Consider the following 25,405-nt stretch of genomic DNA (forward strand, 5'->3'; position numbering starts at 1 on the left):
GCTCCTCCTCCCCGGCCGAGGCTGCCGCGTGCTGCCTCCCGCCGGCGGGGCCCCGAGCCTCCTCGCCCTGTCGGCGGCGGTCCCCTCTGACCCCAGGGTCCTCTTCTAGAGTCCTGATCGCTGAGGCTGAGCCGGAGCGCCCGGTCTTCCCGCCCCTTCACCTTCACCTCTTCAGTCTTAATGTCTCCCCTACCCTCGCCCCTCCGCCCCCGGGGCTTTTGGCGAGGTCCGTGCCCTATTTTTAGGCAGAAATTGGCAAAAAGAGTGGGCTGGGAGGTGGTTTCTGTCCCCGCCAACGCCTTTTCTTCCGCTGCTCCCTCCACTGGGACCGGTGATGGGGAAAGTGGGGGGGGAGTGAAGTTCAGGGCGGAGCGGGCCCACCCCCCACGGAGCCCAGGCCTGCCCCGCCCCGCCCTGGCCTCGGGGGACTGGTGTGGACCGTGCCCCGCGGACCCCTCCGAGTCAGACCCCGATTCAGCCCTCGGCCCCCCGGGACGGTCCTTCCAGCCGCAGACGAGCGCGGCGCCTGCACACAATAGGCGCCCACTAAATGCTTGTTGATGGAGGTGGCGAGTATCCGAAACCAGCGGAGCCTGGAGATGGGATCCGAGAGATCCGGGAAGGGTGCGGGGATCTGGTGCCAAGCTGGGGTCCCCCTTTTGCCTCCCCTAGTGTCTGCCCGGGTCCGAACCCGTGCTCAGGCCCCGCGCAGCTCGGAGCCCCCAGCCCGGAGCTTCCAGCCCGGAGCGGGTCCCTGGGCCGGGGATGCACACAGCCGGGGAGGGCGCACCCGACCTGACCCCAAAGCTATCAGTTGGGGGGGTCCCCGGGGAATTAGAAGCTGTCTCCTCCCGGGCATCTCCGAGGGGCACCCCTGCCTCTGCCCACTGCCCCCCTTTCCCGCCGCGCCCATCCCCGGCCCCGCCCCCCGGCCGCGCCCCACCCCCTGCAGTCTCCGCGCGGCGGCCGCCCGAGCCACGTGCGCCCGCGCCCGGCAGGCGTTCAGGAAAGCGCGGCCACGCCTGGGCCGGCCACCATTTCCCGGGCGCCGCCGCGGCGCCGACTCGCGGGCAGCGGCCCCTCTGTGCGCCCGGCCGGGCCCCCGAACGCCGGGAGCATGAGCGCGGGCTCGGAGCGCGGGGCGGCGGCAACCCCCGGGGGTTTGCCCGCGCCCTGCGCCTCGAAGGTGGAGCTGCGGCTCAGCTGCCGGCACCTGCTGGACCGCGACCCGCTCACCAAGTCCGACCCCAGCGTGGCGTTGCTGCAGCAGGCGCAGGGCCAGTGGGTGCAGGTAGGGCCGGGGCGCGGGATGCCGAGAGGCCACGGGGCCCGGGCGGGCGCCGAGCTGGAGATGCGGAGACCAGAGCGGGCGCGCTGAGGCCAGTGGGGCGCAAGGCGGGGTCCCCCAGAGCTGGGGCTCAGCTCGGGGTCAGGGTTGGGGGTTACCGGGTCTGGGGGTGGGGTGTCCAGAGCTGTGGGGAGAGGCTGGGCTGGAGGAGGTGGCGGCGAGTGGGGTTCGGAGGAGAGAGGGGGGTGCCCCGCTGTGAGGGGTGCGGCCCAGGGTTCGGGGAGAGGGCCCCGGGCCAGAGTGAAGCGACCAGGCATGAGGAGCGGGCAGGGGGCTCGACCAAGAGGCGCAGAGGAGATTGAGGGGTGAGGGGCGCCGGCCGGCGGGGAGCGGGAGGCTGGGCTGGGGTCGGTTCCTCACCACGGGGCGGGAGCAGGCCCGAGGGAGCGCGCGCTGCGGTGCGGACCTGCAGGCGTCCGGGGCTCTCGCTCCAACGTTGGTCTCAAGCGACCCCGCTGTGATCGCGGTTGGGGTTGGAAGGGGCACAGGGCCGGCGCCAGACGGGCGCTTCCTCGGTCACCATCTCGCGTGAAACGCGTGGCTTCACCTCGAAAGGGCGAGAAAGGCGTGGCGCGAAGCCGCGGCGGGCGGAGGAGCCGGAACTCGAACCCCAGTCGTCGCGGGGCGCCAGCGCTTTTCCCCGGCGCAGGGGTCTCTCCAGGCTCCAGCGCGCGGGCCCGGGCGGAGTGGGCAGGCGGACCCCGGCGGCTGCTCGGGTGGTGGAGGGGACGCGTCGGGGGGTCCTGGGGCGCTGTCACCCAGTGGCGTCTGCGGTCATCGACCTTGAGGGTGAAGGGCCTGCCCCGCCCTCACCGCCTGTCCCCGGGGCTCCGGCTGCCCCCGGAGGCCCCGTGCCCGCCCCTCACAGCCCGAGCCCACCCTCCCCACGGAGGCCTCGTGCCCGCACCCACAGAGCGTGAGCTGTACGGGTGGCCCATGTTTGCCCTTGGTTTGAGGTGCAGGATTTTTCGGGATTCTGAAACGAGTAGCCTACTGGCCCAGCTGGGTCTTGTCCTTACGGGGCAGTTGGACCAGGGAACTGCGCGGGATGGGAGAGGCTGGTGAGCCCACGGTACCCTAGCCAGGAGGGAGGGCCCCCTCCCCACCCAGCTGGTGCTGGGGAGCGGCCTGCGCGTTAGGGCTGCCCAGCCCAGGGTGTGAATCTGATCTCGCCCCCGACTCAGTGTGTCATTCTCGTCCTCTGTGAGCCTCAGTTTCCCCATCTGTGATCTGAGGGTGGAGCAGACAGTGGTGGCCAGGGGTGACCCCCAGGGTGGCCCTCGGGATTGTGGTCCCGTGGACAGAGAGCAGGCAGGAGGTCTTCCCAGGGTGTGAGTCCTCCTGAGGTGCGTGAGTGTGGGTGAGCGGCAGAGGGGAGATGGAGGGCTGGAGCCCGGGGTGGAAGCCTCTCGAGTGGGGTCGGCTCACAGGGTGCACCTACAGGTGGGCAGAACCGAGGTGGTCCGGAGCAGCCTGCATCCCGTGTTCTCCAAGGTCTTCACGGTGGATTACTATTTCGAGGAGGTGCAGAGGCTGCGCTTTGAGGTGTACGACACGCATGGGCCCAGCGGCTTCAGCTGTCAGGAGGATGACTTCCTAGGGGGCATGGAGTGCACCCTGGGGCAGGTGGGTGCCCCGTCCCCTCGGAGGGAGGAGGGCGGTTGGCGTAGGGGCCACAGCCGATTCAAGGCTGATGTACCAGCACCGCACGGACCCTGCTGGGGTGGCCAACCTGTCTCCGCCCCCTCCTCAGCTCCTCCTGAACAGTCCTTAATAGATTAAAATATACATGTAATTTTGAACTGGGTAATGCATTCGTATGTTTTAAAGCCTGACGGTATAAAACGCTGTGGAGCGCCTCCATCCTGCCCTGTCCAGCTGCTGCCAGGTCCCTGGACATTGTCCAGAGACAGATTCTCACAGGAACAAACGAGCCTGTCACTTTTCCTTTTTTTTCTTTTTCTTTTCTTTTCTTTTCTTTTTTTTTTTTTTTTTTTTTTGAGATGGAGTCTAACTCTGTTGTCCAGGCTGGAGTGCAGTGGCACCATCTCAGCTCACTGCAACCTCCACCTCCTGGGTTCATGCGATTCTCTTGCCTCAACCTCCTGAGTAGCTGGGATTACAGGCGCCTGCCACCACACCCGGCTAATTTTTGTATTTTTAGTAGAGACGGGGTTTCACCATGTTGGTCAGGCTGGTCTTGAAATCCTGACCTCGTGATCCTCCCGCCTTGTCCTCCCAAAGTGCTGGGATTACAGGTGTGAGCCATGGGGCCCAGCCTACTTTTCCTCTTTTTTCAAAAAAGCACAAATTATGTTCCCTGTTCTGCATCTTGTGTTTTCACTTCCATGACATACAGCAGCCCCTCCATATCAGCACCTAAAAGTCTCCTGGTGGCCGGCCGTGGTGGCTCACACCTGTGATCCCAGCACTGTGGGAGGCCGAGGCAGGCAGATCACCTGAGGTCAGGAGTTTGAGACCAGCCTGCTGAAACCTGGTGAAACCAACATGCTGAAACCTCATCTCTACAAAAAGTACAATAATTAGCCGGGCGTGGTGGCAAACGCCTGTAATCCCAGCTCCTCTGGAGGCTGAGGCAGGAGAATCGGTTGAACCCGGGAGGCAGAGGTTGCAGTGAGTGGAGATCTCACCACTGCACTCCAGCCTGAGTGACAGATTGAGACTCTGTCTCAAAAAAAAAAAAAAAAAAAAGAGCCTCCTTGTGAGCCGCAGGTCTTAAGGTGGCCACTGCCTTGGTGATGCTCTCTGGGTTACGGCCTCCACAGCCAGCCCAAAAGTGGCTTCTGCAAGTCATGACCGGAGTATCTGTTGATGTGCTGGGCCCTGCTAGACACTACGCTAAACACTTCCTGTGCTGCACACTGAATCCTCACACCTTGCCAAGACGGGTCCTTCTTTTTTATTGAGATAAAATTTACAGGCCGGGCACGGTGGCTCACGCCTGTAATCCCAGCACTTTGGGAGGCCGAGGCGGGGGGATCACGAGGTCAGGAGTTCAAGACCAACCTGGCCAACATGATGAAACCCCGTCTCTACTAAAAATACAAAAGAAATTAGCCAGGCATGGTGGTGCGCGCCTGTAGTCCCAGCTACTTGGGAGGCTGAGGCAGGAGAATCGCTTGAACCTGGGAGGCAGAGGTTGCAGCGAGCCGAGATCGTGCCACTGCACACCAGCCCAGGCGACAGTGTGAGTCTTTGTCTCAAAAAAAAAAAAATTTACGATAAAATGCATAAATCTTAAGGGTTGAGATTGACAAGTTTAGGTGACTGTACACACCTGACCATCACCCGTCACACAGAACATCCCTTCACCCATCACACAGAATATCCCGTCACCCGCTGACACAGAACATCCGATCACCCGTCACATCTCACCCGTCACACAGAACATCCCTTCACCCATCACGTGGAACATACCGTCAACCACTCACACAGAACATCCGATCACCCATCACACGGAACATCCCGTCACCCGTCACACGGAACATCCCGTCACCCGTCACACGGAACATCCCGTCACCCGTCACACGGAACATCCCGTCACCCGTCACACGGAACATCCCGTCACCCGTCACACGGAACATCCCGTCCCCCGTCACATGGAACATCCCGTCACCCGTCACATGGAACGTCTCACCCGTCACATGGAACATCCCGTCATCCATCACACAGAACATCCCGTCACCCACTCACACGGAACATCCCGTCACCCGTCACACGGAACATCCCGTCACCCGTCACATGGAACATCCCGTCACCCGTCACATGGAACGTCTCACCCGTCACATGGAACATCCCGTCACCCGTCACACGGAACATCCCGTCACTCATCACACGGAACGTCTCACCCGTCACACGGAACATCCCGTCACCCGTCACATGGAACGTCTCACCCGTCACATGGAACATCCCGTCATCCATCACACGGAACATCCCGTCACCCACTCACACGGAACATCCCGTCACCCGTCACACGGAACATCCCGTCACCCGTCACATGGAATGTCTCACCCGTCACATGGAACATCCCGTCACCCACTCACACGGAACATCCCGTCACCCATCACACGGAACATCCCGTCACTCATCACACGGAACGTCTCACCCGTCACACGGAACATCCCGTCACCCGTCACACGGAACGTCTCACCCGTCACATGGAACATCCCGTCACCCGTCACACGGAACAGCCCGTCACCTGTCACACAGAACGTCTCACCCGTCACACAGAACGTCTCACCCGTCACACGGAACAGCCCGTCACCCACTCACACGGAACATCCCGTCACCCGTCACACGGAACATCCCGTCGCACGAAACATCCCGTCACCCGTCACACGGAACATTCCATCACCCGCAGCTCCCCCTGCCCCTTTGCCGCCAGCTCCCCGCCTGGTTCATCTGTTCTGGAATTCCATGTCCATGAATCACAGCGCATGTTCTCCCTGCTGTGGAATTCTTTTACCCAACATAATGTCTGCGTGACTCATCCCACTGCAGCCTCGGTCGGAGCTGGCCTGCCATCGACCCTGTTGTCCTCCCCATTTTTTAGATAAGGAAACCGAGAGTTAGGGAAGGCACAGATGGAAGAGGATGGCACGGACACAGAAATATGAACATGCTTTTTTTGTTTTTTTGAGTCAGGGTCTCACTCTGCCTCCTAGGCTGGAGTGCAGTGGGACACTCACGGCTCACTGCAGCCTCAACATCCTGCGCTCAAGCAATCCTCTCACCTCAGCCTCCTGAGGAGCTGGGACTACAGGTGTACGCCACCAGACCTGGCTAAGTTTTGCATTTTTTAAAGAGACAGGGGTCTCGCCATGTTGCCTCAACTGGTCTTGAACTCCCGGGCTCACCGATCCACCCACCCTGGGCTCCCAAAATGTTGGGATTATAGGCATGAGCCACTGTGTCTGGCCTGGACACCCTTCTATGTACACACAGGTGCACACATATGTCATAATCCATGCAGGACATCCTATGCCTGTTCACATGAGCACACGCACAGGGCCCGTGTGGACACCTGCGTGCAGATATGAATGTGTGTGTGAGCGTGTGTGCTGTGTATATGTACAAACTTCAAGCAATGAGGAGGACCCCTGGTGGGCTCCTGCTCTGTAGCCACCCAGCTGACCTTCAGGGCTCCAAGGTCAAGGAGAAGCTACTGGCGTCCAGTCCCTGTGCTGCAGCTTTGAGCCTGACCTGACCTCTGACCCCTGACTGCTGCCTCGTTTCCTCATGTGATTCCAGTAAACAGTAACTCAGCTCAGAGCCAGGCATACAAGAAGTGCTTATTAAACGTGGTTAGCACAAATCAGCGATCTCGTATTTCCTGGTAGGGGAATCTGTTATGTTAGCCTGAGCCCATTTCTCTCCTAAGGATCTGCTCTCCTGCCAGAAAGGGGAGGCCACTCTTCCTGCGCCCTCCCTGGAAGCAAACCAGGCCGGCAGGCAAGTCCCAGGTGTGAGGCAGAGGCCCTGGCTCAGGAGCCCCAGAAGGAAACCTTTGAATCAGGGAATCTTGGGGGGCCTGGCCCGAGGCTCCCCCTCCCAGCACCCAGGACCCCTTCTTTGCACCCCTAAGAGAGCCTTCCCACCCCTTAGCCTGACTTGACTTCCCCAGCCCTGACCTGGGATCTGTTTTCTCTTCTCCGTGGAAAGTGCCCCACGCTCAGAAGCTGCTGGCCAGGCCCGCCCTGGTTGGGGGTGGAGGGACTGCCCCTCTGCTTTGTATTGAACCTACTTCATTGTGACCTCCCAGCATCCGCCAGGCAGTAGCAGGTGTGAGGGCAGGTGGGAAGCACACACCTGCTACCTGGTGGGCCACTCGATGGTTGCTGAGAACACTTCCGTGTGAGGAGATGACGGTCCCCGCTTGGCCGGGGTCATCACCATCTCCTTTAGGATACGGAGCCTGGGGGGGGCTGTGTGCCCCCTACCCCTGCCCTGCTCCCCACTGAGGAGATGACCTGGCTGCAGGGGTCTGGGCCGGTCATCCTCCACCCACCCCAGTTAGGGGCTCATAGCCAATGGGGCGGAAGTCCAGCAGGGCCTGCTGAGGAGGAGGCCCCAGCTGCATGAGGAGGTCCCCAGGGTCTAAGCCCCAGTCCACCTCGAACAATCAACTGTGCTCCTCAGCACCTTCGAAGAGGAGCGGGGGTGGGGTCCCGGGCCAGCCTATCGCTCCCACCCTTTCTGCCACCTGTGGCCACATGGGCTTGCTGGGCGTGAGGGTCTGGGGCCGTTTGACCTGCCTCGCCTCTGCTTCTGCGGGTTCTCACCTGGGCCTGGAGAGGGTCAGGGCAGACCTGCTTACCTGTGGAGGGGCTTCCGCCACACCTGTGCAGGTGCAGGCTGGCTGGGCTGTGAGCTGCTTCCTGGCTTCCACCGAGCCTGTTTCCTCACCTGGTAAATAGGTGTGATGACCTCTGCCTCCCCCGGGCGACTGCTGGCCCCGTGAGGTGGTGGACGTGCAGGGGTGGCCACACACAGGGATGGCAGGTGCTTGAGAGCAGCCACAAAGGGGGCGCCGGGCCCTGGGCAGTGAAGCTCATGGTGGGGGGTGGGGAGACAGGACAGGCCTGAAAGTCCGGGTGAGGGCGCGGTGGGGTCTCCAGGGTCAGGAGCCGTCCCCACCTGCCCCTCCCTGCCTGATGCTTCTGACTTACAGATTGTGGCCCAGAAGAAGGTGACCCGCCCGCTGCTGCTCAAGTTTGGCAGGAACGCCGGCAAGTCCACCATCACGGTGAGGCCCGGGTGCACCCGCCGCAGCCTGCACGCCCTGCTGCTATGGCTCTGAGGGATATACTGGGTGGAAGATGGGTAGCGTGCGTCCAGGGAGGGTCTGCAGGAGCCGGCAGCTACACAACCCCGGGGGTACACAGACGCCTCCTCTCAGGCCCCGCTGGGTGGGGTCAGACAGCCTGGGGTCTCGGGTCCCCCACGGTGGGGTCAGGCCAAGCCTGGAGCCCGGGCGTCCCTCTGCCAGGTGATTGCCGAGGACATCTCGGGGAACAACGGCTACGTGGAGCTCTCCTTCCGGGCCAGGAAGCTGGACGACAAGGTGAGTGCGGGCACCAGTCATGCCTGGCTCAGGCTGAGGTCTGGGAACCAGTTCGAAAACCTGGTCCCTGCCCAGGGCTGACCTCGCGTGGCCGTGTCCCGTGTGAGATGTGTGCGGAGTGTGCGTGGGGCTGGGTGTGCTGCCGTCACGGTTGCCATCATCACTGTCACCGCCATTAGCTCTCCCGCCCCTCCTGGTGGCTGGGCTGGGGCCGGGGCAGCTCCCTCCTGTGGGGACCACTCATGACCCTGCTCAGGGATGGGGAAATAGGCCCAGCACCCCCGAGGCCACTGTCGTGACTGGAGGAACTGGAACAGCGCGCAGTTCTGCAGGCTCCTCACGTGGATGGGCAGAACAGGGTCCAACCCCGCCGTGTAGGGCGTCTCCCTGGGTGGGCAGAACAGGGTCCACCCCCGCCATGTAGGGCGTCTCCTTGGAGGGGTTGAGTCGCAGGGTGTGTAGGGTGACTCCGTGGAGGGCTGAGTCGCCTGCTGTGGTCAGATCCCTGGGGGCGGGAGGGAGGGAGGAGATGCTTCGGCGTGGACTGGCTGCCTCGTTTTGTGCCTGAGGAATTAGCGGCTGGTGGCGTGAAGTGAGCCCTGGGAAACGACAAAGCCAGCTCCCATCCAAAGCCCGATCTCACAGTGCCTGGCCCAGCAGCCCTTGTGCCTCTCCCCAGGACCTCTTCAGCAAGTCCGACCCCTTCCTGGAGCTTTACCGGGTCAACGACGACCAGGGCTTGCAGCTGGTGTACAGGACGGAGGTGAGCGGCTGGGGATGGGAACGCAGGGAGGGGAAGGGGCTGTCCCCAGCCCTCCCGCATCTCTGGCCACACAGGAGGAGCTCCCAGCCTCCAACAGGGAGCTGCGGGCGCAGGGTTTTGGTGGCCGTGGCTGTGGCCAGAATCCAACAGGCTTGTGTAGTCGTGGCTGTGATTATTTTTAGACCTACCTTCCACTTCTTGCAGGTGAAATGGGATTTCAGCGACGGCAGGGAGAGAGCGCTTTCTTTTGAGAGAAATTAACTTGAGTGAAAATGAATCTATTTAAGGAAGAGAGCAGCGCAGGTGGCTCAGAGGTGGCAGAAGTTACGAAGGTGGAGGCACAGGGCTAGGAAATGTGGCTCCCGGGTCCTCACACGGCTTCGTGCAGGGAGGAGGTGCCAGCCCCAGCTCAGGGCCCCGGCGCTGTCTGGGGTGATGCAAGGGCAGGGCCAGCTGTGCCCGCCTCACAGCTGCTCTTCCACCCAGGTCTCTGTCCGCCCCAAGGATCCCAGGGCCCTGGGCCTCCCCTGAGCCAGCCCCTCCCGGCCCACAGGTGGTGAAGAACAACCTGAACCCGGTGTGGGAGCCCTTCAAAGTCTCGCTGAGTTCCCTCTGCAGCTGCGAGGAGACAAGGCCTCTGAAGGTGGAGGACGGGACGGACCAAGGGGGCAGTGAGGGGGTGGCCTGGATGTGGGCTGGGATGGAGACACCTGGGCTCAGGTGGGAGGGTCCTGGGGCCCCCAGACAGCAGTGCTGAGGAGGACTGGGCTCCCCAGTGCCTGGTCTGGGATTACGACTCTCGAGGAAAGCACGACTTCATCGGAGAATTCTCCACCACCTTCGAGGAGATGCAGAAGGCCTTTGAGGAGGGGCAGGTGAGCAGGACAGGGTGGGGGGGGTCCTCCAGGGAGGGTCAAGTGGGGGTGGAGGGGGGCCTTCGGGGAGAGGTAGGTGACCAGGACGGGGCGGGGGGCCTCCAGAGAGGGGTAGGTGGGGGGGAGGGGCCTCTGGGGAGGGGCAGGTGAGCAGGACTGGGGAGGGTGCCTCCAGGAAGTGTCAGGTGAGGGGGTGGGGGAGGGGCCTCCATGAAGGGGCACGTGGGTGGGCACCTCTGGGGAGGGGCAGGTTTGGGAGGGCCTTCGGGGAGGTTCAGGTGAGGGGGGGCCTCCAGGGAGGGGCAGGTTAGCGGGGGGAGGTGGCCTTCAGGGAGGGGCAGGTGAGGGGGGCCTCTGGGGAGGGGCAGGTGAGCCAGGGGCACACCTGGGCTACGCCTGTGTTGGCCCTGCCACAGAGGCTGTGAAACCCTGTCCCACTGTCCTGACGGGGTTGTGGGGAGCGGTGACAATGACTTGTTATAACCAGAGAAGGCTGGGGATGGTGGACCCTGGTGCTGGCTCCTGAGGGATCATAGCAGGGGTGGCCCCCATCAGGCTCAGCTGGACATTTCAGGCACCATCTGGGGCTGGGCACAGGGGTGGTGGGAGGTGGGGACAAGGGGTGCCCTCCCCTGTGTCTGCCCAGCCCGCAGCAGCCAGGTGAGGGTGCAGTGGGGAGGCCACCCTGGATCCTGCTTCCTCCGCCGTCCCTGGGCCTCAGTGTCCTTGGGCTTAATGACAGGGCCATGCCGGGTGGGGGATCCAACTCCCATCCCTCTTCATTCCCGTATGACCACGCTGCCCCTTCCTGCTGCCCTGCAGCAGTGCCCTCCCCTCCCCTCCCCTCCCCACCGCTGGGCCCTCTGCCGTCGCTATTGAGGACGGTCTTGGGTGGGGTCTCCCTGGTGGGTGTTCAGAGCCACCACTCTGGGGGGCCTCTGCTTGTTCCTGCCCCAGGCCCAGTGGGACTGTGTGAACCCCAAATACAAGCAGAAGAGACGCAGTTATAAGAACTCAGGAGTGGTCATCCTGGCCGACCTCAAGGTGAGAGGCGGCCGTGCCCGAAGCCTCCCCACTCACATGAGGGGCTTCCGCTGCCCCCCTCTGATTGTTGGATGGACCCTCAACCAGAGGCCTGGTGGGCCCCAGCACGTCTGGGAAGGGGCTGAGAGACGGGGAAGGGCGAGGTTGGGGAGAGAGGATGGGGGAGAGGAGAGGAGAGGAGGGTGTCGCCCCAGGGGGACTGGACTGCCTGCGGGAGGGAGGCCTGGATCCCAGCTGGCACCGGCCTCAGTGTCCCTGGCGGGGCTGGACGCTGACTCCGCCGGCCGGAAGTTCCACAGGGTGTACTCCTTCCTGGACTATATCATGGGCGGCTGCCAGATCCACTTCACCGTGAGTCCATGGCCCCGCCCCGCCCCCTCAGCCCATGGCCCCGCCCCCTCAGCCCATGGCCCCGCCCCCCAGCCCATGGCCCCGCCCCCAGCCCATGGCCCCGCCCCCAGCCCATGGCCCCGCCCCCAGCCCATGGCCCCGCCCCGCCCCTCAACCCATGGCCCCGCCCCCTCAGCCCATGGCCCCGCCCCCACACCGCCCCCTCAGTCCATGGCCCCGCCCCACACCGCCCCCTCCTCCACACCGGGCCCCGCCCCCGCCCACCCTGAGAAGGCACCAGGCCAGATACCTGGAGTCCCCCCGCTCCCAAGGGGCCCCAGCCTGGGGGGTGAAAGGGCACTGGCGGTTCCCCATGAGCCGATGTCTCCATGCGCGGCTCCTGGGGGTCCTCCCTTTTGTGTAGGTGAGGAAACGGGCTTGGGGTTCAGGAAGCGGCCCCAAGCCCGCCTTGGGAGGTGATATCACCAGGGCTTACCTTCTACAAACACATTTAACAACAGACAAAACGTGAACGAAGAGAAGCCGGAGTGAGCGTTTGGGTGAACCAGCCACAGGCTCTACGTGTCATCCAAGGAGCCCAGCACAGACCCCATGTCACCCCCATGTCACCTGCAGACCCTGTGTCACCCGCAGATACGCACACCCCGTGTCACCCGCAGATGTGCAGACCCGGTGTCACCCCCACAGCACCCGCGTGTCACCCGCAGATACACGGCCTCCCATGTTACCCACAGATACATGGCCCCCTGTGTCACCCGCATGTCACCCACAGATACACGGCTTCCCGTGTCACCCACGTGTCACCCACAGATACACGGCCCCCCATGTCACCTGCATGTCACACAGATACACGGCCCCCCATGTCACCCGCATGTCACCCACAGATACACGGCCTCCGTGTCACCTGCATGTCACCCACAGATACAGGGCCCCCGTGTCACCCACGTGTCACCCAGATACACGGCCCCCCGTGACACCTGCGTGTCACCCGCATGTCACCCACAGATACATGGCCCCCATGTCACCCGCGTATCACCCAGATACACGGCCCCCCGTGTCACCCATGTGTCACCCAGATACACGGCCCCCCCATTTCACCCATATGTCACCCACAGATACACGGCCCCCATGTCCCCCCGTGTCATCCAGATACACGGCCCCCTGGTGTCACCCGCGTGTCACCCACAGATACACGGCCCCCGTGTCACCCATGTGTCACCCACAGATACACGGCCCCCGTGTCACCCGTGTGTCACCCACAGATACACGGCCCCCATGTCACCCGCGTGTCACCCGCAGATACACAGACCCCGTGTCACCCGCAGATACACGGCCCCCGTGTCACCCGCGTGTCACCCGCAGATACACGGCCCCCGTGTCACCCGCGTGTCACCCACAGATACACGGCCCCCGTGTCACCCGTGTGTTATTTGCAGATGCGCTGGTTCATGTTTTGTTGAACGAGCCCCAGAATGGCTTTGGGAGAAGCCAGCAAATGGGAAATGTGGAGGGACCCAGACCAGGCTTGGCCCACTTAGGCCCTGCCAGGGAGGGTGGTAGAGGGGTGGGGTGGCCACTAAGAAGGATGGGTGGGGCCCCCACAAGGCCAGGGTGATCCCGGTGGGGTGTCCTCCCGGAGATCCAGGGAGCCTAGGGGCTGGCAGGTTTTGAGGAGACCCCTCCTGGCCCTGTGTAGCAGGTGGGTCAGCCCCAGCAGCAGCCCCCCAGCCCCACCCACCCACGCGACCCCTGACCCTGAGTCCTGGCCACTCTGGGTGCAGTTTCTCTACCTGTCAGGAGCGGGTTCGGGGAGCCCCAGCCCAGCACAGCTCCTGGCTCCCGGCTTGCTGCAGGTGGCCATTGACTTCACCGCCTCCAATGGAGACCCGCGGAACAGCTGCTCCCTGCACTACATCAACCCCTACCAGCCGAACGAGTACCTGAAGGCACTGGTGTCCGTGGGCGAGATCTGCCAGGACTATGACAGGTGCACCCCGCCAGCTTCCCCTCACCCCCCTGGGCTCCAGGTCAGCTATGACAGGTGCGCCCGGCCGGCTTCCCCTCACCCCCCTGGGCTCCAGGTCAGCTATGACAGGTGCACCTGGCCAGCTTCTCCTCACCCCCATGGGCTCCAGGTCAGGCCTTGGAGCACCATGAGGTGAGCACTGTGACTTTGTCAGACTGCGAGGGGCCGGGCGTGGTGGCTCATGCCTGTAATCCCAGCACTTTGGGAGGCCGAGGCGGGTGGATCACCTGAGGTCAGGAGTTTGAGACCAGCCTGGCCAACATGGTGAAACCCCATCTCTACTGAAAATACAAAAATTAGCCGGGCGTGGTGGCAGGTGCCTATAATCCCAACTACTCAGGAGGCTGAGGCAGGAGAATTGCTGGAACCTAGGAGGCGGAGGTTACAGTGAGTCGAGATCATGCCTTTGTACTCCAGCCTGGGTGACAGAGCAAGACTCCATCTCAAAAAAAAAAAAGACTCTGCAAGGAAGGGCTGGGTAGCCCTACTGGAGGCTGCTGCACAGACTGCACATGGTCCTGGGGGGACGTCTGTGTCCCGCTTTGCCAAACCAGCAAACCGGGGTCACAGAGGCTTGGGGCTCACCTGTGGATGCTCTACCAGGGAGGGCCCGGCACAAAACCCTGTGCTCTGAGCCTCTCACCATAACACAGACCCCTGGCCTGGGGCTTGGGAGAGGATGCCCTGAGCTCCCTACCCCACAGACCCCTCTGTCTGGGTTGGTGAGAGCCACAGTGGTTCCTTGGCCCCACAGAACCCCTCTCGCGGTCTGGGAGCCCCTGGGGAGGCATCTGCAGGGGGACAGCATGTACACAAACATGGAGTTGGGAGGCAGGCTTGTGGGCGGCAGGACCGTGCCCCCCTGCACACTGGCCTGTGCCTCTGCTGTCCCCAGCCTCGGTTCCCCGCCTCTGGCAGGTGCTTACTGCCGTGGTCCCAGGCCTGGGCCCCCCCTAGTCTTTTGGGCGCCAGTCGTGTCTCCCCAAAAGTGGCCCCTGTTGCAGCCACGAGAGGTCAGGGCCTCCTGGTGACCTCCTGCCTCTCTTCCAGCGACAAGAGGTTTTCCGCTTTGGGGTTTGGAGCCCGGATCCCTCCCAAGTATGAGGTAGGAGAGCCCAGAACCTGAGACCTCAGAGCTGTGCCTTCCCATGCCCTCCCAGGCAGAGGATGGCCTGGCCCGGGGAGCCCTGGCTGCCTGCTGGGAACCGGAGACTGTAGGATGGGATTGGGGTGCAAAGCAGGAACCCCAGCCTTCTAGCCAGAGAGGCTGGCCTTTGACCTCCTAGGACTTGTTAGCTTGAGGGGTGTCTGGAGGCCAGCTCCGTGTTCCTTCAGGAGACAGGGAAGGACATTAGTGTGGAATCCTCTATTGCACATAACAATTCAACTAGCTTCGGCCAGGCCTGGTGGCTCACGCCTGTAATCCCAGCACTTTGGGAGGCCGAGGTGGGCCGATTACCTGAGGTCAGGAGTTCCAGACCAGCCTGGCCATCATGGTGAAACCCCGTCTCTACTAAAAATACAAAAATTAGCTGGGCCTGGTGGCACATGCCTGTAATCCCAGCTACTCGGGAGGCTGAAGCAAGAAAATTGCTTGAGCCCGGGAGGCGGAGGTTGCACTGAGCTGAGATTGCACCACTGCACTCCAGCCTGGCCTATAGAGCAAGACTCTGTTTTTTTTTTTTTTTTTTTAAAAAAGAAAGAAAACAACAAAAAAATTCAACTGGCTTCAGCAGAAAAAATGGTGTGTGGGGATTTATTGGCTAATGTAAGCCTCAGGCACTGCTGGATCCAGGGGGGGTCTGCCTCCCCCTCTGTCTCATGACTGCAAAACATGGCCACCCAGGGGTTCGGCTTCCCCTACAAACTCCAAGCCTACCTCTCTCAGTAGGTGGGGGACATGGGGGCCGGGGCCGGGGGGAGCAGCTGACCGAGGGACATGGGGCCAGTGGAGGGCGTTGCAACGAGCAGCTGACTGAGCCCTCTTGTTCCCACCCAGGTGTCCCATGACTTTGCCATCAATTTCAACCCTGAGGACGATGAGTGTGAAGGTAGGAGCTCGAGGCAGGCCTGGGGAGGGAGTGCAGGGGGGCCGGGCTCACCCCCTGCCCCCCACAGGCATCCAGGGCGTGGTGGAGGCCTACCAGAACTGCCTGCCCAGGGTCCAGCTCTACGGCCCCACCAACGTGGCGCCCATCATCTCCAAGGTGGCACGCGTGGCGGCGGCCGAGGAGAGCACCGGGGAAGCCTCTGTAGGTGCCCGGGGGGTGTGGTGCATGCTTGGTGTGGGGTCGGCTGTGTGTGCACCAGCGCGTGGACGTCAGGGAGGCAGCCAGGCAGAGGGAACAGCCAGCGCAGAGGCCCCCAGGCAGGACAGAGCTCAGGAGGGCGGGGGGCCCAGCTGGTTGACTACGTCTCCCTCAAAGCTGCAGGTGTCTCGGGCGCAGGGCTGTCCATCGCCTCACAGGGTCACGGCCACGGCTGCAGCGAGGCTGCCCCTCTCCTCTTCCTCTGGGCACCACAGGCCGCACGCATGTCTACTGTTTGGCTGTACGTGTATCGTCATTTTGTTTACATGTGTCTTTACTTTGCACAAATGATATGGTGCCGAGAATTGCACTGGGTTCTACTCTGCCGCCGTGTTCTGTGGCCCTGTATGTGTCTCTGGGGCCACAGCCAGCCTGTTGCTTTGTTTGTTTGTTTGTTTGTTTGTTTTTTGAGACAGAGTCTCAATCTGTCACCCAGGCTGGAGTGCAGTGGTGCGATCTCTGCTCACTGCAACCTCTGCTCCCCGGGGTTCAAGCAGTTCTCCTGTCTCAGCCTCCCAAGGAGCTGGGATTACAGGCGCCCGCCGCCACGTCTGGCTAATTTTTGTATTTTTAGTAGAGACGGGGTTTCACCCTGTTGGCCAAGCTAGTCTCAAACTCCTGACCTCGTGATCCACACGTCTCGGCCTCCCAAAGTGCTGGGATTACAGGCGTGAGCCACCGTGCCGGCATTCTTTTTTTTTTTTTTTTTTGCGACAGTCTCACTCTGTCACCCAGGCTGGAGTGCAATGGCGCGATCTCGGCTCACTGCAAGCTCCACCTCCCGGGTTCATGCCATTCTGCTGCCTCAGCCTCCTGAGTAGCTGGGAGTACAGGTGCCCGCCACCACACCCAGCTAATTTTTATATTTTTGTAGAGATGGGGTTTCACTGTGTTGGCCAGGCTGGTCTCAAACTCTTGACCTCAAGTGATCTGCCTGCCTCAGCCTCCCAAAGTGCTGGGATGGGATTACAGGCGTGAGCCACCGCACCTGGCCTGTAACCATTTTAATGTATCCAGTTCAGAAGCACTGGGTACATTCATGATGATCAAACATCACCCCTGTCTACTTACATCTTCACGCCATGTGGGAACCCTATATCTGTTTGCATCTATTTTTAATTTATACAAATAGTATTGTGATAAAGACTTTGATGCTTTTTTAAAAACTTGGCACTGCACACACACACATTTGTGAACTGTCTGAGAGCATGTTGCAACATCACGGTCTTTACCTCTTAATAGTTTTTTTTTTTTTGAGACGGAGTCTCCCTCTTCACCCAGGCTGGAGTGCAGTGGCACAATATCGGCTCACCGCAGGCTCCGCCTTCCGGGTTCATGCCATTCTCCTGCCTCAGCCTCCCGAGTAGCTGGGACTACAGGTGCCCACTACCACGCCCGGCTAATTTGTTGTATTTTAGTAGAGACAGGGTTTCACTGTGTTAGCCAGGATGGTCTCAAGCTCCTGACCTCGTGATCTGGCCGCCTCGGCGTCCCAGAGTGCTGGGATTACAGGCATGAGCCACCACGCCCAGCCTACCTCTTACTATTTCAATGTATATTTCCTAAAATCAAAGATACTCTCTTGTATAACTATAGCACAAATACAGATTTTAGGAAATTGAATTTAGATACAATACTTTTATCTAATACATAGACTATATTCCAATTTCATTCATTGGCACAATCATAACTTTCAAAGCAGTATTGTTCCTGGCCCAGGACCCAGTCCGGAGTCGAGGATTGCGTTTAGCTGTTATGTTCCTGTGTTGCTTGGAAGCGAGTCTCAGACAATTTCATCTGTAAATGTCAGTATCAGCCTCTAATAAAGATAAGCCTCTTTTTAAGCAGCCACGACACCTGAGCACATGTAACCACCACTCCTGGCATTGCACATCCATCTGGTGTTTGTGTTTCCTGTTGTCTTATCCGTGACGTGGTTTTCTGTGGTTAGAACTGGGTTGAAACGAGAGCTCAAACATGATCGGCTGAGCCCTCGGTCCCTCTCCTGGACACGAAGCTCCCGCCCTAGTGAGGCCCCACGGTGGGTTTTGGTGCCTGGTGCTCGCACAGTTGGCAGAGGGGGGTGGGGGCCTCATCTGGGGTTGGGAGGGGGTGGGGGGCTTTCTGAGGCTGGGCTGTTTATCTGGAGGCCGAGAGCCAGGCTGGGCACAGCCATCGGTGCTTGTAGGCCTGGACCGGAGACCGCCTTGCAAACAGGTAATTCTTCCCACAGGTGCGAGGCTCAGAGAGGGGAGATGGGGAGGGCACAAAAGGAGAGCCTTTGGAGAAGGCGACTCTGAGTGGGGTCCCGGGGCCCCTGTTCGTTTCCAGGACACATCTGCCCTCAGTGGGACGGGCTCAGTCAAGGCCAGCCCGGGGGAGGCTGCTGTGGGCTCCCGCTCTGCCCGGTGCAAGGCTGGCCCAGCCCCCTGGGGCTGCTGCTCAGGTGAGCCCTGCTTCTCTTTACGTTTCCCGTTGTCCACAGTTTGGGCAAGATTTTTGAGTGGAGTTTTTTTTTAAACAATGGAAATGGATTTTATTTGAAGTTCCATTCTTCCTTTTTTTTTTTTTTTTTTTGAGACAGTCTCTGTCGCCAGGCTGGAGTGCAATGGCGCGATCTTGGCTCACTGCACCCTCTGCCTCCCAAGTTCGAGCGATTCTCCTGCCTCAGCCTCCCGAGTATCTGGGATTACAGGCGCCCACCACCACACCCACCTAAATTTTGTACTTTTAGTAGAGACGGGGTTTCGCCATTTTGGCCAGGCTGGTCTCAAACTCCTGGCCTCAGGTGATCCGCCCGCCTCGGCCTCCCAAAGTGCTGAGATTACAGGCGTGAACCACCGCGCCCGGCCTCTACTCAGTCTTGTGGCAGCACAGCGGGCACCCTGGAGAGACTGGAGCAGGGTGTGTGGGCTGCAGGTCTGGCTCCTGGGATCGCAGGTTTCTCCTTTGGCCTCAGACCTCCCATCCGGGCACTGTGACCTCATCAGTAAAATGTGGACTTCGTAGCACCCCCTCCAGAGCCCTCCGTGAGACTCATGGAGATTTCCTGAGCTGGGCACAGGAGGCCCAGAACAGAGTGCCCGCCATGGAGGCGGCTCCTGACCCACTGTTGTTCGTGATGTTTGTGATGTAGGCATCACGCTCTGAAGGCGGTTCTGGAAGCTCTGACACACGGAGGCCCTCTGGGCCGTCTGGGGGCCCGTGGGTTTCAGGGCGTGTGTCGGTCATGGCAGGTGTGCTGCCATTGACGCCTTCCCTGTGCCCCCAGCAATACTACATCCTGCTGATCCTGACGGACGGCGTGGTGACCGACATGGCCGACACACGGGAGGCCATTGTGCGTGCCTCACGCCTGCCCATGTCCATCATCATCGTGGGCGTCGGAAACGCCGACTTCACCGACATGCAGGTCCTGGACGGCGACGACGGCGTCCTGCGCTCCCCACGGGGTGAGCCCGCGCTCCGGGACATCGTACAGTTCGTGCCCTTCCGGGAGCTCAAGAACGTGAGTGTCCTGGAGGGGCTCGGTCAAGGCCGGCTTGGGGGTCCCTGTTCATGCCACTGCCCAAGACCCTCCCAGGCCAGGCTCACACCAGTGGATGTGGCAGGTCCCATCTTGTGTCTGGGGGATCCCGGGCTGTTCCCCCCAGTCGAGAGCAGTATCTGAAGCTGGGACTTTGAGCGCCTGAAACACCCCCCCACCATTTTGAAACTTGTCAAATCTACACAAAAGCAGAGAGAACAGCACGAGAGGCTCCTGGGATCCACCACGCGGCTTCCCCTGTTGCTGCCAACCTCTGCGACCCAGCGAGGCACGCACAGCACACACGTGAGGTTCTACCCAGTGAGACACGTATGTCACACACATGAGGTTCTACCCAGTGAGACACACACAGCACACACGTGAAGTTCTACCCGGTGAGACACGCACAGCACACGCGTGAGGTTCTACCCAGTGAGACACGCACAGCACACGCATGAGGTTCTACCTGGTGAGACATGTATGTCACACACATGAGGTTCTACCCGGTGAGACACACACAGCACACACGTGAGGTTCTACCCAGTGAGACACGTATGTCACACACATGAGGTTCTACCCGGTGAGACACACACAGCACACATGTGAAGTTCTACCCGGTGAGACACGCACAGCACACACGTGAAGTTCTACCCAGTGAGACACGCACAGCACACACGTGTGAGGTTCTACCCGGTGAGACACGCACAGCACACACGTGAAGTTCTACCCAGTGAGACACGCACAGCACACACGTGAGGTTCTACCCGGTGAGACACGCACAGCACACACGTGAGGTTCTACCCGGTGAGACACGCACAGCACACACGTGAGGTTCTACCTGGTGAGACACGCACAGCACACACGTGAGGTTCTACCCGGTGAGACACGCACAGCACAAGCGTGAGGTTCTACCCGGTGAGACACACACAGCACACGCATGAGGTTCTACCTGGTGAGACATGTATGTCACACACATGAGGTTCTACCCGGTGAGACACACACAGCACACACGTGAGGTTCTACCCAGTGAGACACGTATGTCACACACATGAGGTTCTACCCGGTGAGACATGCACAGCACACACGTGAGGTTCTACCCAGTGAGACACGTATGTCACACACATGAGGTTCTACCCGGTGAGACATGCACAGCACACACGTGAGGTTCTACCCAGTGAGACACGTATGTCACACACATGAGGTTCTGTCCGGTGAGACATGCACAGCACACACGTGAAGTTCTACCCAGTGAGACACGCACAGCACACGTGTGAGGTTCTACCCGGTGAGACACGCACAGCACACACGTGAGGTTCTACCCGGTGAGACACGCACAGCACACACGTGAGGTTCTACCCGGTGAGACACACACAGCACACATATGAGGTTCTACCCAGTGAGACACGTATGTCACACACATGAGGTTCTACCTGGTGAGACATGCACAGCACACACGTGAGGTTCTACCCAGTGAGACACGTATGTCACACACATGAGGTTCTACCCAGTGAGACACACACAGCACACACGTGAAGTTCTACCCGGTGAGACACGCACAGCACACGCGTGAGGTTCTACCCAGTGAGACACGCACAGCACACGCATGAGGTTCTACCTGGTGAGACATGTATGTCACACACATGAGGTTCTACCCGGTGAGACACACACAGCACACACGTGAGGTTCTACCCAGTGAGACACGTATGTCACACACATGAGGTTCTACCCGGTGAGACACACACAGCACACACGTGAAGTTCTACCCGGTGAGACACGCACAGCACACACGTGAAGTTCTACCCAGTGAGACACGCACAGCACACACGTGTGAGGTTCTACCCGGTGAGACACACGTGTGAGGTTCTACCCGGTGAGACACGCACAGCACACACGTGAAGTTCTACCCAGTGAGACACGCACAGCACACGTGTGAGGTTCTACCCGGTGAGACACGCACAGCACACACGTGAGGTTCTACCCGGTGAGACACGCACAGCACACACGTGAGGTTCTACCCGGTGAGACACGCACAGCACACACGTGAGGTTCTACCCGGTGAGACACGCACAGCACAAGCGTGAGGTTCTACCCGGTGAGACACACACAGCACACGCATGAGGTTCTACCTGGTGAGACATGTATGTCACACACATGAGGTTCTACCCGGTGAGACACACACAGCACACACGTGAGGTTCTACCCAGTGAGACATGTATGTCACACACATGAGGTTCTACCCGGTGAGACATGCACAGCACACACGTGAGGTTCTACCCAGTGAGACACGTATGTCACACACATGAGGTTCTACCCGGTGAGACATGCACAGCACACACGTGAGGTTCTACCCAGTGAGACACGTATGTCACACACATGAGGTTCTGTCCGGTGAGACATGCACAGCACACACGTGAAGTTCTACCCAGTGAGACACGCACAGCACACGTGTGAGGTTCTACCCGGTGAGACACGCACAGCACACACGTGAGGTTCTACCCGGTGAGACACGCACAGCACACACGTGAGGTTCTACCCGGTGAGACACGCACAGCACACACGTGAGGTTCTACCCGGTGAGACACATATGTCGCACACGAGGCCCTACAGCAAGACATGCATGCCACATAGATGTGAAGTTCTACACAGCAAGACACCACAGACATGCATTAAGACACGGACACACGTGACATTCTATGCAGTGAAACATGCCTATTACAGACACATGAAGCTCTGCAGTGAGACACATCGCACAGACAGGCTCAGGCTTTGCCAGGGAAGTGTGGGTGGGGCCCGGGCCATGGAGGTGGCCTCACCTCCTACGTCAGCACTTTTCGTCTCCGTGCTTGGGAGGCTGGAAAGACTCACGTGCAGCCTCGTGTGGCCGACATCCTCAGCAAGGCTTGCCCAGCCCCCAGGTGAGCCTCTGGTGGGGGTGGGTAGTCACCACCTGGCTCTGGAGGATGAGGCCTGGGCCATAACCCAGTTGCAGGGACGGACGATCTCCATCTCGAAGGTCCCAGAGGTAACTGCGTTGTCCCGCCCTCCAGGCATCCCCTGCGGCGCTGGCCAAGTGCGTGCTGGCCGAGGTCCCAAAGCAGGTGGTGGAGTACTACAGCCACAGAGGCCTGCCCCCGAGAGGCCTGGGCGTCCCTGCCGGAGAAGCCAGCCCAGGCTGCACCTCGTGAAGACGTGGAGGGTGTGGGGAGGGGCAGTGAGGAGTGGGTCCGTACAGCCTCTGTCTCCAACACGCTTGGGGTCTCTTAAGTTCCCTCCGACCTCCCAGAAGCCTCCAGTCCCCACCAGGCCCCACTCCCAGTCCTCCTGGGATCCTGCTAGCTTGGGCCCCGCTCTGGGGCCCCCAAGGCCGAAGGGTGACAAAATACAGGCCCCCATGCCTGGCCCTGCCTGAGCCAGGTGGATGGAGGGAGGGAAATCATGAGGGACTTGGAGGGGCCTGGGAGTTCATCCAGGGGAGACCCTGCCCCGATGAGAAGGGGCAGGGACTGGGGGCTCTGCTTTGCATCTAATCTTTGTGGGAGAGGGCCAGCAAGGCAGCACCCCAGCGCCCGAGAAAGCCCGGGGGCCCAGACACCTGTCCCCACAGTCAGCCTCCTATCCCTGCTGGTGCCCCTACACCCACCCACCCTGTGCTTTTTGCCGTCCGGCCTCTGCACCTGGGTCCATGGCGTCTGCGGGGTCGGCCTGGCCTGTGGGTTCTGCCGGTGGGGCTTCGGGAGTAATAAAGTGTCACCCTACCCTTGTAGTTCTCTTGTGCCTTCAATCCCTCCCCCAACCCCTCAGAGGGCTGGGCCCGGCCCCCAAAGTGCCCACATCTGAGGCAGGGGCTCTCCCAGACACAGCACACCAGGGCCCTCCCTGGACTGAATGGGATGCGGGATGCACAGGCTGCCAGGGCCAGAGGGTGGGGATCCGCACCATGGCTGCCTCCACCCCCGAAGGAGCTCCACTCGGCTTCCTGGGACTCCCCAGGCCTGAGACCCACTGAGTGAGGACTGTGGACATGATGCAGGGGTGCCAGGAGCCTCCCACATGACCTGCACCGCAGGGACCTGGGCTGGAGGGTGAAGCCTCCGTGTGATGCTTATGGAGCCGGGACATCTCCCGCCTGCTGGAACTTCCTCGCCCTGAATTTGAGATTTCCCCTGACTTATCTTGTCTGAGAAAAACAAATTGTCCTAACCCTGAATCCAGGCCCACCCATCCCCCCATGTATCCACCCATCCCCCCATCCGTCCATCCACCCACTCATCTGTCCCCCCAACCATCCACCCATCCCCCACCCACCCATCCCCCCACTGTCCACCCATCCCCCCCCACCCATCCGTCCACCCATCCCCCCCACCCATCCGTCCACCCATCCCCCCACCGTCCACCCATCCCCCCACTGTCCACCCATCCCCCCCCACCCATCCGTCCACCCATCCCCCCCCACCCATCCGTCCACCCGTCCGTCCATCCATCCACTCTGGGGCCTATTTTTAGCTCTTGGTTCATCATCTGTTAAGCAGGGATAATGGGTATCGCCATGGTAACCTGGCCAGTCTGTGAATTTCAGAAGGATCAATGTTGGTCTCTTTGGGGATGGAGAGGCTCAGAGATCACCCCTCCACCCACATCTGAGGCTTCAGGCCCTGAGCGGGTCGGGGGGTCTCAAGGGTTGGACAGAGGGTGAATGTCAGGGCCCTGTGCAGGTCAGGGGGTCTCAGGCTGGACAGAGGGTGAGTATCGGGGCCCTGTGCTGATTGGGGGTCTTAGGGGCCGGGCAGAGGGTGAGTATCCAGGCCCTGTGTGGATCGGGGGTCTCAGGGGCTGGGCAGAGGGTGAGTATCGGGGCCCTGAGCAGGTCGGGGGTCTCAGGGGCTGAGACAGAGGGTGAGTGTTGGTGCCCTGTGCCACCTGCCTGTGGTTTTTGTGCCAGAAAGTGTCAGACGGTTTGTGGGCTGACTCAAAGTCGAGGGGTGTTGGTCCATTGAGATCCTAGCAGGAAGCAGGTGTGCCGAGGAGTCTACCTCAGAACAGGGCTGGGGCAGCCACAGTGGGGCCAGGGAGCTGCCCTCAGACAGACAGGGATGGGCAGGTCACTTGGTGAGCTGGCACCCTGAATGGAGTGTGTCCCTTCCCAGAACTGCTGCCTTAGGGGATGTGGCCACTCCCAGACCCCTGTGGAGCAAGCAGGGAGTGGCTGTGAGCACCCCAGCCCTCTCCTCCCACCCTCTCTTCTCCTGCCGTCCTCCCGTGGCAGAAGGCAGCAGCCCTGGGGTCAGGCCAGTGGGCAGGCTGGGCCACCCTGGTCTCTGTGCTGCTGGGTGTCTGGGGTGTGTTTGAGACCATCGAGGGACAGCAGGGACAGGATGGCGTCTGCCAGCTCAGCTCTGAGGATGTGACTTTCACCAGCAATTCCCAGCCTGAGAAAGCAGCCCAGCGTTGCTCAGAGACACACGCAATAATAATTTTACTTCTCCCCCTAACCCCGTGGGTCCATTGGGGTGAACACAGGACCCAGGCCTGGCCAGGCAGGGGCTGCTGTCTCCTGGCCACAGTGCTTGCTCCAGGGATGGACATGCCCCAAGCTGGCCCGTGAGACTCACTCCTGGGAGCCCTTGCTTTCTTCCTGGCTTGAGGAGCTGTGGACAGTGACCACTTAGTGGAGTCACGTGGGCAGGGCCTGCCCGGGAGGGACACTACCCAGAGAGCTGGTGGCAGGTGCATGCTCAGGCCTGCTCCTGAGCCGAGACTTCCCACTGAGGAGCCATGAGCTCCCTTTCTGATTAGCTCAGGTGGAACTGGGTTTCTGTCATTTGCCACCCAAGGATCCTGCCCCAAAAGGATGACAGATGCTCCTTTTTCACAGACAAGAAAATCAGGGCTCAGCACAGTGAGGTGCCCTGCCCAAGGTCACACAGCCAGTCAGAAGCAGAGGCGCTAGCTTTGTGCAGCTGGTGTGCACACACACATAGAGCAACATGTATACACCTGTGCACACACATGCACTCATACATCCATGCACAGACACGTGCACCTATACAGCCATGTGCACACGTGCACCCATACATCCACG

At 60.7% G+C, this 25,405-nt stretch overlaps 1 protein-coding gene across 19 annotated transcripts; it reads left to right on the plus strand.

Moving 5' to 3' along the window:
- The first annotated feature begins 954 nt into the window (after positions 1 to 954).
- Positions 955 to 23,089, plus strand: CPNE7 (copine 7). Of its 19 annotated transcripts, XM_063717422.1 has the most exons (17): positions 976 to 1,291; positions 2,792 to 2,974; positions 8,040 to 8,114; positions 8,358 to 8,432; positions 9,112 to 9,195; positions 9,749 to 9,838; positions 9,972 to 10,070; positions 11,028 to 11,114; positions 11,406 to 11,465; positions 13,319 to 13,452; positions 14,542 to 14,596; positions 15,491 to 15,542; positions 15,918 to 16,041; positions 18,132 to 18,246; positions 19,072 to 19,308; positions 19,540 to 19,632; positions 22,374 to 23,089. In XM_063717422.1, the coding sequence occupies exons 1-17, from the start codon at positions 1,118 to 1,120 to the stop codon at positions 22,509 to 22,511; spliced, it is 1,875 nt and encodes a 624-aa protein (XP_063573492.1). In that variant the 5' UTR covers positions 976 to 1,117; the 3' UTR covers positions 22,512 to 23,089. The 19 variants fall into 19 exon arrangements, 17 of the variants coding, with proteins under 17 accessions (XP_054390324.1, XP_054390326.1, XP_054390325.1 ...); XM_054534349.2 differs by lacking the exons at positions 15,918 to 16,041; positions 18,132 to 18,246 and adding an exon at positions 15,610 to 15,743 and having other exon boundaries at positions 955 to 1,291; positions 19,537 to 19,647; XM_054534351.2 differs by lacking the exons at positions 15,918 to 16,041; positions 18,132 to 18,246 and adding an exon at positions 15,610 to 15,743 and having other exon boundaries at positions 955 to 1,291; positions 19,537 to 19,632.
- Positions 23,090 to 25,405: the final 2,316 nt, after the last annotated feature.

Source organism: Pongo abelii, chromosome 18 (assembly GCF_028885655.2).
Source record: "Pongo abelii isolate AG06213 chromosome 18, NHGRI_mPonAbe1-v2.0_pri, whole genome shotgun sequence".
Taxonomy (NCBI): domain Eukaryota; kingdom Metazoa; phylum Chordata; class Mammalia; order Primates; family Hominidae; genus Pongo; species Pongo abelii.

Coding starts and splice junctions, on each gene's coding strand:
- CPNE7 (XM_063717422.1), top strand. CDS start 1,118: ATGAGCGCGGGCTCGGAGCGCGGGGCGGCGGCAACCCCCGGGGGTTTG. Junction 14,597..15,490: donor GGATCCCTCCCAAGTATGAG/GTAGGAGAGCCC, acceptor GTTCCCACCCAG/GTGTCCCATGACTTTGCCAT. Junction 18,247..19,071: donor CCCCTGGGGCTGCTGCTCAG/GTGAGCCCTGCT, acceptor CTGTGCCCCCAG/CAATACTACATCCTGCTGAT.